Source organism: Eimeria tenella, genomic scaffold (assembly GCF_000499545.2).
Source record: "Eimeria tenella Houghton genomic scaffold, Eth_scaff32, whole genome shotgun sequence".
In the NCBI taxonomy this organism is placed as follows: domain Eukaryota; phylum Apicomplexa; class Conoidasida; order Eucoccidiorida; family Eimeriidae; genus Eimeria; species Eimeria tenella.
Window position 1 is genome coordinate 222,368 of NW_013543049.1, and position 12,331 is coordinate 234,698.

The 12,331-nt window shown below is 42.7% G+C and overlaps 2 protein-coding genes across 2 annotated transcripts; one reads left to right on the top strand and one right to left on the bottom strand.

Annotated features, from left to right (window-relative positions):
- Nucleotides 1–3,142: 3,142 nt before the first annotated feature.
- ETH_00006200 (uncharacterized protein) lies at nt 3,143–4,576 on the bottom strand (the record flags this gene model as incomplete). The annotated part of the gene is made up of 1 exon (XM_013376175.1): nt 3,143–4,576. One exon carries the CDS (start codon nt 4,574–4,576, stop codon nt 3,143–3,145), a length of 1,434 nt encoding a protein of 477 aa, XP_013231629.1.
- A 937-nt stretch (nt 4,577–5,513) lies between these two features.
- On the top strand, nt 5,514–9,432 carry ETH_00006205 (S1 RNA-binding domain containing protein, putative; the record flags this gene model as incomplete). Its single annotated transcript, XM_013376176.1, has 7 exons — nt 5,514–5,651; nt 6,219–6,326; nt 6,722–6,916; nt 7,085–7,217; nt 7,944–8,148; nt 8,464–8,501; nt 9,065–9,432. The coding sequence occupies 7 exons, from the start codon at nt 5,514–5,516 to the stop codon at nt 9,430–9,432; spliced, it is 1,185 nt and encodes a 394-aa protein (XP_013231630.1).
- Nucleotides 9,433–12,331: the final 2,899 nt, after the last annotated feature.

Below are 12,331 nucleotides of genomic sequence, written 5' to 3' on the forward strand. Positions count from 1 at the left end.
AATAAATCAATAAATCAATAAATCAATAAATAAATAAAGTGAATGGAGGTGGTGATTCGTTTCTTTATTATTTATTATAGTCGGCCAGCGAAAACGCTCTTTCGCTAAAGGCCCTATTAGGGTTTAGGGTTTAGGGTTTAGAGTATTCGAGTTATTTAAAGTCAAAGGCACTGAAGCTGCAGGCCATCGCATTGCGGCGCGCCCCTTAATCAGCACGTAGGGTTTAGGGTTTAGGGCTTAGGGTCTAGGGTTTAGGGTTTAGGGTTTGTGGGGGTTTAGCGCACAGAAAGAGCTGCTGCTCATTCATTTCAATCTCCCGAATCCGCGAAAGAGCTGCTTCTGCATTTTTCAGTTTTTTAGAAATGAAAAGAACTTCTTCTGTTGCTGCTTGCCGCAGCGCAGACAGCTCAGCCTGGTGTCTGTACACCCCAAACCCTAAACCCTAAACCCTAAACCCTAAACCCTAAACCCTAAGCGCTTGAACCTGAAGTTTCCGGGTAATTGACTTGTATTTTCAAACCCTAGTGCTGAAATTCTCGTGCTGCTAGGCGGGTAAGGATCATGCCCACATCAAACCCTAAACCCTAAACCCTAAACCCCTAACCCTAAACCCTAGATCTAAGACAAACTTTTTTTGCAAAATAATTAGCTGAGCCTCAAGGCGATGATTTCTCCTGTCGGCTTCCAACGCGCTCTGAAGTAGTGCAGCAGCAAACAAGAAAATCCAAACCCTAAACCCTAAACCCTAAACCCTAAACCCTAAATAATAAACCCTGAACAGTAAAGCATAAAGCCTGAAAATGGAAAAGTCGGGTTTTCTCAATCGTGGCAAATGCCATCGGGGTATTGAGTTGCCGAAGCGCCCCTCTGAGTGTTCGCTGCGAGGGTTTAGGGTTTAGGGTTTAGGGTTTAGGGTTTATAAGAGTGCAAATTCAAAAGAGTAAAAGGCCAAACCTGCAGCTCTGTGAGGGTGTTCTCTTCTGCTTCCATTGCAGACAAAGTCGCCTTGAAATTCGTGCTGAAGAGGAAAAAGAAAAAATAAAAAAGAAAAGAAAATTAATTTTATTTTATGTTTTAAAAAATAAATAATTGAAATTAAAATAAATAAAGGGCAGCGCAGGACCAAGAGGAAACTGCTGCTGTGGAGGCAGCAAGAGAGCAGCAGCAGCGAGAACACCAAAAACAGCAGCAGCAGCAGCAACAGCAGCAACAGTAGCAAGAGTAGCAGCAACGGCAAAGAAGCAGCAAGTACAGTAAAAGGGGCAGCGAGAGCAGCAAGGCAACACAAGCAGAAGCAGCAGCAACAGCAGCAGCAACAATAGCAGCAGCAACAGCAGCAGCAACAATAGCAGCAGCAACAGCAGCTGCAGAAAAGGAGCAGCAGCAACAGCAGAAGCAACAATAGTAGCAGCAGCAACAATAGCAAGAGCAGCAACAGCACCGGCAACAATAGCAGCAGCAGCAGCAACAATAACAACAGCAGAAACATCAAAAAAAGACACACGAAAGAAGAAACAGAAGTTGCAGCAGCAGTATTAACCACTGCAGCAGCAGCAGCAAGGGCAGCAGCAGCAGCACGGAGCTTCTAATGTTTAAATTGCATTTGTTTGCATTATTGCATTTTGTTTCTGTGGGGCTCACGGCCTTTCATTTTCTAGCGTGTGGAGCTGGTGGCTTCTCGTGTGGTTTTTGTTTTTATTTTTTTCTTTTATGATTTTTTCTCTTTCATTTCTTTTTATTATTTCAATTTCTTTATTTGCAAAAAGCTTTTCTATTTCTCTTTCCGCAGAAGAAGGGGAATTCAAAGAAGTGCCATCTTCAGTCTCAAGAAGATCCTCCTGGCGGCGCAGGAGTGGAACTCAGGAAATTGCATTTGTTGAGTCAATTTAATTTAATCAATTTAATTTAATTTAATCAATTTAATTTAATCAAATTAAATTAATTTAATCAATTTAATTTAATCAAATTAAATTAATTAAGTTAAATTAAACTAAGTTGAATTGAATTCGTTTAATTTGAGCCGGGACGAGTTCGTTTTGCTGCTGCAGCAGCAATTCAGCTTTTGAAATTCTTGAATTGCTGCTCAAGCATTTCTTGAATGGGACAAATGAGGGAAAATAAGAAAAAGAAATGCAAAAATAATAATAAAAAGGATTTGTTCTGTTGCATGCAGCAAATAGAAGAATGCTTGAAGCGATTTAATTCAATTTGGGCTTCTTTTTCCGCTTTTACCTCCGTTCCAGACAGCGCAGAACCCCACAGGTTCCCCTCCAACAGGGACCCGCCAAACAGCGGCTTTTCCTCGGGAAAGCTCATCGAATTTGGCATTAAATGAAAAAAATTGAATTAACCGAACAAATTAAAGTATTCATTTGCAAGATCAGCGGGTTTTTCGCGTAAAACAGCCGGCTGAAGGGGAGCCGCTCGAGGGGGAAAGCGCGGGGAAATAAACCCTCATTTATATTTTCACGCGGCTAAAACCTCATTAAAAATGCATAAAATAATAAATTGATCTTTTAATTCAAATTAACTACCTCCATGTTGCAGTGTTTCACACTTCCACCCCCGCAGCCGACAGTCACTCAACAGTGACGTCCCGAGGGGCGGGAGGGAAAGCGCGGTTAAATTTTTGCTCTTTTTCTTTTTTTGAATACATTAATATTTTAATTTGTTAAATTAAATTCCGAAATTCAATCTTATTGCATTTTCACGCGCGAAATCCCTCTCCAGCCACCCCTGTCTTGCGGCCTCCACGCCAGCGGCTGCGCATGCCATGCTGCTGGCCAGTTGATCAGCAGCAGCAAAAAGCACAGCAAATATGATTCGAGTATCATAAAATAATAAATAAATAAATAATAATAAATGCAAATTGATTTTTGCGATAAAGGAAATCATATTCAATTAATATTCAAGATTGGCCAAAAGAGCCCCTGGCCACAACCTGGTGTCTCACTGAGACGCCTCGTTTGCTCTAAGGGTGTGTACAACAGCCGCAGACTTGGCAGCAGTTTATTTGCAGAAGATGAATTTAATTGTTTTTAATTCTCCTTTACAGGGAAAAAAAGTTCATTAAAGCAAAGCCAGCCTAGTTGAGGGCTTAAAGCCCCAGTTTGCCGCGCCTGTACAAGTTAGGACTTCAAATCTATTCAGTTTGCAAATGAAGTTTGAACAATTCGTCCATCATGTTCCCCAGAGTCGTGGGGCACACCAAATGATAGGCATATTGCATGTGGAGACATCTGATTCTGCAGAAGTTCAAAAGGCCGCCCATTCCTCGCAGTCTGAGGCACTGCATGAGCCTGCAGAGCCGGCAGCTGCAGAGAAAACATTTGCTGCACTTGTTCAACTCTTCTGCTTCTTTTTCCTTTTCAGAAAGGCCAGTGGTCTCTTCCGTTTTCCCCGGCTCTTCGGCTTCTTTTGAGTCGCAGCCCTTCCGGTTCATCTTTTCGAAATCCGAAAAGATCAGACCTTCAGGTGTATGTACACTGCAGTCGGCGCAGCGGCGGTTGGCCGCGTAGAAGTGCGAAAGCATGAATTTCGGGACTAAGAGCCAGCGAAGTGCAATAAAACGAATGTTATCATGAATAAGTTTCAATTGAATTTCCTCGTCTTGCGCCAAAAGCCCGTTTTCCATTTCCTTCATCCACCCCGTCAGTTCAACTTCCGAGATCTGGGCACTGAGCCGGTCGTTGCAGAGCCAGAAAGTCGTGGGAAACGGCGTAATTGCCTTTTCAACTGAATTAATTTGTGCTTGATCTGCATTAATTTTGTTATTAATTGCTTCGGAGTCGGCGGTTTCCAGTGGAATCCGCAGTTTCAGCAAGGAATCCTCGACGCGGCGTTTCGCGTTCAAGTCCGGCGCAGCGCTCGCGCTGCTGCGCCGCTTCTGCTGCGGCTCCGCCACCCAAAAGGGAGAAACTGTCAACACTTGAGGAATAAAAGGCATTTCGGAGATGTCAGTGGGCTTTGCTGCATGCGTTTCTGCTGCAGCTTCTTGCCAGTGGGGCAGATCTCGCTGCGTGGGCTGTCTGCTGCGGGCCACGGCCAGCAGCCCGAGGGGAAACCTTTTGATTTGTTTGGCAATAAAAAGAATCATTTCATCACTTGGGAGCTCCAGAAGCTTCTCTGCAGCCCTCTGGACTTCGCCCGCTGCAGCAGCAGCAGCAGCTGCTGCTGCTGCTGCTGCTGCCTGCCCGCTGGGCGGCAGCAGATGAGACCTTTCCGGAGCCCCGGGAATGCCCACAGCTTCCGAAAGGAGGTCGCAGCAGAGCTGCAGCAAAGTGTCATTACAGTTTTCAATTTGCAGAACTTTTTCAATTCTTTTTTGCAACTTTTCCGAACTATCTCTCCCCAAACAGAGCCCCCCAGGGGCCCCCAAGGGGGCCCCCAAGGGGGCCCCGAGGGGGGCCCCCGCGAGGGCACAAAATGCCGCGGGGAATATCGTGTGGGTCCAAAGGCCATTATTCAAAATATGCTCTCGGGTGTCTCCGCAGCTTTCCCTCGACAGCAACAATCGGCAAAGTCCATCCAGCTTTTGGAGAGAAGGAAATAAAACTTCATTTTGTTTCTTTTCCATTTTTGCTGCAGCAAATTGTCTTTTCCTCCCGGAGTTCAAAAAAAGGTGAATTTCATGTTTTCTGCTGCTGCACGCACTGCGCAGCCGCTGGCCCCCACCACCTGCTGCTGCTGCTGTTGCTGCTGCTGCGGCTTCCTGGCTTTCTGGTCCCTTTGATCCTGCAGAATTTGAATTAAAAAAGCATTTAATTTTACTTTCTATTTTTTTGAACGTCAGGGGGAAGCAAAACGCAGGAGAGACCACTGGTTCTGCCGGATTCCAATGCAAGTGGAATGGACATGCAGACTGTCCCCGCGGCCGGAACTTGAAGTCAATACACCGCAAAGCACTCGGAAATAACAAAAAGAAAAGAAAAAGAGAAACAAAAAAGTATTTAATTGACTTAGTTGGGCCCCCAGGCGCTGAGATCATCCCAGCTTCCCCGAGAAGTGCTTCGACGGGGGGCGAGAGAAAGCCGCGATCAATGCACAAAGTTGAATTATTTTCTTGAAACTGCACAAAAAACAAAAAAATATGAATTCAAATCACTTTTATTCCGCGATCTTGTTTTAAAATTCCGAAAAGTTCCGCTGGGGCTGGGGCCCCCCTGCGGCGGTGTGCATGCCGGGAGCTGCAGCGGCTTTCTAGCTTCTTACAGCCAATGAAATGAACTCTGGAGAATTAATTTATTATTTTTTGACGAAATAAAATTAAATTTGTGTCGGTTTCCGCGCAAGACGTGCAGGTTCGCGAGTTTGGCAGAGTTGAACGGGCGCGAACTCTTGCAATTCAGGTTTTCTGCTTCCACTCGACAACTCCAAAAAGACATTCTGCAGGGAAACTTGGACTCCTGGGCCCCCAGCTGCATTTAATTTTAAATATTTTGCATTTTGCTTCTTAAATTGATCTTTATTTCTCCAGCTTTTTCTTTTTTCCCGGAAATCTCGCCAAGTTTCCGATGCTCGGCGACAGCTTCGAAGGCGACGCCTTCTCCCGCTCGCCGTCGCCCCCCAAGAGGCCCCAGGCCACCTCGGGCGTGGGCGCTGTCTTGAAGGGAGTGGTGAAGAACATAAGGCCATTTGGCGCGTTTATTCTGGTATTTGCATCGAAAATGCCATTTAATGCCATTTAATGCCATTTTAATGCCACTTTACTGCCATTTTATGCCTTTTTCGCGCATTTATATCCACACTTCAAACACATCCCACCCAGCAGCGAAAAACGCAGAGACTTGCCCAACTTGCAGCTAAGAAAACGCAGTTTTGCATGCAGCTGGGCTAAAGGTAGCAACAGAAGCAGCAGCAGCAGCAGCAACTGCAGCAGCAGCAGCAGCTGCTCCTGCTGCAAGGAAAGATGCTGGTCTCTGCACTTTTGCTGCAGCTGCAATTTTCTTCTTTTGCTGCTTCTGCTGCGCAAGTGTTGGGACCTGGCATTTACTGAAATATGCTCGTTTCTTTTTTTGTTTCATTTTTTATCTTCACGAAATTCTTTTTCTGTTTTCAAAACGAGCTTAATTTATTCAATTCTTTTGCTTGCCTTTTCTTTTTCTGTTGAAAAAAGCTCCCTTAATTGCAACTCTTCTTTAATTTCTGTTTCTGAAGTCTTTTTAATTATCTTGTTTTATTTTATTTTATTTTTATTTCTTTTGTTTTCTTTTTTTCAGACCTCCCAGTACGCAAGAGAATGTCTTCTCCACATTTCAAACATCTCCAGACAGCGTGTTGAAAATGTGGAAGACGCGCTTAAAATGGGCCAGGAGGTGTGGGTGAAGGTGAGACGTTAAATTTTTGCAAATTTACTCAAATCAATTCTTTTATTTCTTCTTTTATTTATTTATTATTCATTTATTTTTTTTACAGTTTTCGTCTTTTCATCTTTCTGAATTCGCGCACGGCTGTTCACGTTTCGGCTTGCCGGCTGGCACACAGCGTTGCATTTCCCATTTCAGAAAAGTTGATTCAATTTAAAAGCAATTTAATTTAATCAATTCCATTTATAAAAGCAAATAAAAATCTATTTGAAACATAATTTATTTCTTTTCACTTATTTGCATTTAACCTTGGGCGCATTTCGACGATCGTGCATGTCAGTGGCTGCGAAGGTTGAGGTGTACGTACACCCCAGCAGGTGGGAGGCGCGGCGGGCCGTCACTTCTTTTCTTTTTAGGTTTTGAAAGAAGAGCCGGACGGCCGCGTTTCTGTCTCGATGAAAGATGTGAATCAAGAAGACGGGAGCGAAATAACTTCTTTATTTGATTCTTTCAACAACAGAGGAGTTGGCGGAGGAGTCAAAATCCCGGAGTTGAATTCCATTCATCGGGGAACAGTCAAGAGAATCCAGGCCTTTGGAGCTTTTGTTGCTGTGAGGCTTTTTCCTTTTTTCTCTTCTTTTGCTTTTTGCTTCAACTCTCTTATTTTGCTGCTGGAGCAGCTGCGTCCCTGCTGCTGCTGCTGCTGCTGCTGTGGTTGGGCGTTGGGGCTTTGCACGAAGAGTGGAAGCAGAGTTGAATTGGTTCTGTTTCTGCCTTAGCTCGACGGATTCGACCGAGACGGCCTGCTGCACATCTCCTGCATTTCAAAAGACAAAATAGATAAAGTGGATGATGTGCTTTCTGTGGGCGACAAAGTTTGGGTGAAGGTGAGGGTCGCGCGGGCGCTGGGGTGTACGAACACCTCAGCGCCGTGCAGCTTTCCATTTTCGTGGAGGTGCTGGAGGGGGAAGGCGGGGAATATTTCGCCGGTTTTAATTTAATGCGAAATGTTGCAAAATGTCAAATTAAAGTGCGTTTTGGTTTTTGTTCTTCTTTTTAAAGACTTTGTTTCCTCTTTTTCTGCTCATGCGCTCGCTGATTGGGCCGCGGACGAAAATCTTTTTCTCTTTTTCTTGTTTTCTGGCCGCATAATAATTAAATTAAACTCATTAATGTGCACATTTCATCTTTTTTGTTTGATTAAACTCTTTAATTCCACTTATTTTGCTTCATATGCACAAAACTTATTCAGCTTTGAATCAGCGCTGACGCACTCAAACTTGCAGCGACGCATTTGTGCCTTCGGCGATCTTCTTCGAACTAATTCAAAATTTCAAATTCTCCTTTTTGAACAAATTCGAATTTTCAAATTCTCTTTTTTCTTTGAGTAAATTCGATATTAAAAATTATCTCCCTTTTGCACAAATTCATCTTTTTGAGTGATCTCATTTTTGCACAAATTCATCTTTTTGAGTGATCTCATTTTTGCACAAATTCATCTTTTTGAATCCTGTTTTCCTCGAGCAAGTGCACGGTTGAAAGCCGTTTCCTTCGCGCGGCACTGGCCTCCAAAAGGGCGTTAAGAGTGTGGGAAGGGCAGCGCGGAAGTCTCCAAAAGGGTGTTTAGGGTTTGCAAAGGGAGCCGTTCGAAGTGTCTTCAGGTTTGCAAAGTCGACGAAGACGGAAAGTACGGCCTCGACATGCGGGACATCAGCCAGCAAGACGGCACCGATAAAGACCCCCGAAATTTGCACAGAGTCCGAAATGGCCGCGGGGGCCCTTTGCGGCCAGAGGCCATCGTTTTGGAGGCGGTGGTCAACGCCACCTGCGCCCGCTGCGGCGGGTAAACCCTAAACCCTAAACCCTAAACCCCAAACCCTGAGCCCTGGGTGTGCACGCGCGCGAGTGCGCGCGAGGTCCGCTGCGCCGGGCAGCTGCTGCGGGCGAGACGCGGATGCGGGAACGCTTTTCAGGGCCTCAAACAACGATTTAGGGTTTCGGATTTAGGGTTTTGAGCCGGCGACTTCTGTCGAAGGTTACTCTGAATTGGTGTTTCCTTGTTTTGCATTATTTTTGTGAAATGCTTTTTTACCTTTGAATTCTCAAAATCCCATTTCCCCGCATATAGTGCTCTTTCTTTTGGGGTGTATGTACACAGGAAGGGCCACATGGCGCACGAGTGCTACAACACATCAGGTTTGCAAAAGTCATTTATTTAATTCTTCTTTGCAGCAAACAACACTACAATAAAATACACATCTTTTGACTTTTGATAAACACTTTAAACAACAATACAATAAAGTAAACATCTTTTGGCTTTTGATAAACACTTTAAACTTCAAAAGTTGTTCAAAATCGCGAAATAAATAAAATCGAATTTCGGATTCGGGAAGCGTCTTCAGTGTACGTACACCTGGATACAGCTTCGCGTTATTTCCGGAAATGATTTAAAGTGAATTCGTTGAATCGACTTAAAAGTGAATTCGCTGAATTGATTTAAAAATGAATTCATTTGATTTATTTGCAAAAGTATTTCAAAGATAAATAAATGATTTCTTTCCCTCATTTGGATCTGCGAAAAGGGTTTCTGCGGTGTCACTACAGCTGTTGGTGAAGGGCCACCGGCGCAGTGATGCAAAATTGTTTTTTTTAATTTCCTTTTAATTATTTTAATTAATTTAACTAATTATTTTAATTATTTTAATTAATTAAATTAATCATTTTAATTATTTTAAGTATTTGAATTATATTTTATTCAGGAAAGAAATATGAAATGATTGAAGAAGAAGCCGGCAGCGCCTTGGCGGCCCTTTGCGCCCACACGGCGGCCCCTCGGGAAGCAGCAGCAAATTCAGGTCATGCAGCAGCAGCAGCAGCAGCAGCAGCAGCAACAGGGGCCAACATGACACCTCTGGGGAAGCAACTGCCGCCTTTGAATCCTCTTGACCCTTTGTATCGGAAGGCGGGAAGCAAAGAGCAGCAGCAGCAGCAGCAGCAGCAGCGGCAGCACTCCAAGAAGAAACGGAAGAGACGCAGCAGCAGCAGCAGCAGCAGCAGCGACGAGGAAGCGCGCAAAAAGAAGAAAAAGAAAAAACACAAAGAAAAGAAAAAACACAAGAAGCATTGAAGTGAGCTGTCTGTACACTGGGAGTCCTTTTTTAACTTTCTTTAATTCTTCTCTTTTTTATTTTCTTTTTTCTTCTTTTGAATTTTCTTTTTTCTTTTCAAATTAAAATTAAAACTATTTTTCTTTTCTTCCCGCTCTAAACGCCTCTGCCATTAAAGGCAACAAAAGATGCATTTGAAATAAAACTAAAATGCAATTCAAATACAACTAAAATGCAATTAAAATCCAATTACAAATGCAATTAAAATAGAATTGGAGTGCAATTAAAAGCAACAATTAAAATGCAACTTAAATACAACTAAAATGCAACTAAAATGCAATTATAAAGTGCAATTAAATGCAACTAAAACAAAATATTGGATGAAGAATTATAATTGCAATTTGAAAAAAGAATTCAAAACTCTTTTTTTCATTTCTTTCTGCGGACGCCCCAAAGGCTGCAGACGCGCGCACTCCTGCAGCAGCAAATTCGAAAATGAAATTCTTTTTTCAACTTTTAAAATTAATTTAATTAATTGGTTATGTTACTTAATTAATTCGTTCTATTTATTTATTTTTTTTAATTTTATTTTATTTATTTATTTATTTAACTTATCGATTTGTTTCGTTTTGCTGTCAGGGCCCTCACCTGCTGCAGCGCGGACAGCCGAAAGCGAAGAGTGTTTACTTCTTCCCAGTTGGGGCTTTTTGGTTTTTCTTTTTTCTGAAATAAATAAATAAATAGAAAATAAAAAATAAATAATAAATAAATAGTAAATAAATAATAAATAAACAAATAAATAATAAATAAATAACAAATAAATAATAAATAATAAATAAATAACAAATAAATAAATAAATAACAAATAAATAGAATTAAAGAAATAAAATCCATTTGATTGAAGTGCAACTACTGCTTTGCTGCTTTGGGAGAGAACGGGAATTGCTGCTGCCCGCGAAGCACTCACCTTGCTGCAGGCTTTGTTAGGGTTTAGGGTTTAGGGTTTAGAGGTTAAGAATTAGGGTTTAGAGGTTGTTTAGGGTTAAGGGTTTAGAGGGTAGAGTTTAAGGTTTAGAGATTAGGGTTTAGGGTTTAGTGGTTAGAGTTTAGGGTTTAGAGGTCAGGGTTTAGAATTTAGGGTTTAGAGGTTAGGGTTTAGGGTTTAGAGTTTAGAGGTTAGGGTTTAGAGTTTAGAGGTTAGGGTTTAGAGGTTAGGGTTTAGGGTTTAGAGGCTCACGGCTTCTTCCTCATGTGCTGCTGCTTTCTCGCGCAGCTGTTGCAGTCTGTGAAAAGAAGATTTAAATAAATGTCTTCTACAACGCAAATAAAATAAAATAAATAAAAACAAATAAATAGAATAAATAAAGATAAACGAGATAAAAATAAATAAAACAAATAAATAAGAATGAATAAATGGATGGAAATAAATGAGAAAAAAATGAAATGAGGACAAATAAACAAAACTATAAAACCTTAAAACAAAATTAAATAATAAGATAGAATAAATAAAATAAATAAATAAAAATAAAAAAAATGAAGTTACCGCATGCGCCTTTTTTTGTTTTCTTGCTGCAGCTTTTCCAGTTTCCTTTCGTGTCTTTCTTTTTCTTGACTTCATCAAAAAGGAATTTAAATAAATAAATAAATAAACTAATTAATTAATTAATTATTAATTAATTAATTATTAATTAATTAATTATTAATTAATAATTAATTAAATATAATTAACTAATTCAAATAAAAAAGGACGAACTCTTGTTCCTGGATTTCTTGTTTTGCATTTTCGATTTCTCTCCGAAGAGCCTCGAGGGCGAATTTTCGTTTTTTCTGAAGGTGGAATTTATTTATTCCACTAACGTTCATTAGTTCAACAAATAACATTATTACTAAAAGAAGTACAAAAGAACAGCAGCAACAGCAGCAGCAACAAATGCATCAGCAGCAGCAGCAGCGCACAGTTTGGGTGTCTGCTTCGAATTCGAGTTCTCGGATATCTTGCTGCAGTTTGTCCTTCATCTCTTTCCAGGCGTTGAGTTCTGAAGGAGGATTGGGAGGATTTAAAATTTGAACGAGTTGTAACTTTCTGAATTCTTGAATTGCTGAAAAGAAAAGCGAAACTTGCCTGTTGCCAGCTGCTGCAGCTGCTGCTGCTGCTGCTGCTGCGTGTCTGCGAGGGCGCGTTTTTCGTTGTGCAAAACGGAGTTCAAAAGTGCGGAGTCCGTTGAAGTATTTTGCGCGGCCTCTGCCTTCGCGAGCAGCTGGGCGTAGAGCGCGCCTTCTGGTTCGACAATTGGGGATTTGGGGGAAAATAGGCGAAAAGAACGCGTTTGAATTGCAATTAGAATTATATTTTGGACTATATTTCGCAAGTTTTTCTCGAAATGGGACTGGTTTGCGGGGCCTCCGCACCGGATTCAACTTGCGCGGCTTGGGCGCGGAGGTGCGCCGCGGCTGCGCGTTCTTGGGAAAGCAAGAGGCGCAAGCGGGCGCGATCTTTGGCAATTTTTTCGAACTTGTGGACGAATCGGGCGGAAGCGGCGAAGAAGTCGTGCATTTTCGGGATTCGGCGTGAAGTGCGCAAGCGGTTCGGCGTGGGATCGCGGCGCGGGTTGTTGAGCGCCGCGGTGTACGTACACCCGCGGGGCGCTGAAAACGAATTAGGAGGAAGACGCGTTGGTGTTGCGCGACGCGACGACGCGTCGCCGAAGTTGGGGACTAACGGCGCGGGTTCTGTGTTTTGTGTTTCTGCGTTTGCGTTTGCTTTGAAAGTTCACGAGTGGAACCGCAACGGGAGCGTTTGCGCACACACGCGCAGCGCAGCGCGCCCCGGAAGCCGCAGCTCTCCGAAGCCGCAGCTCTCCGAAGCGCGTCGCCGCAGCGCAGCACCGCGGAGAGATCGGAAGAGCGGTTCAGCAGGAA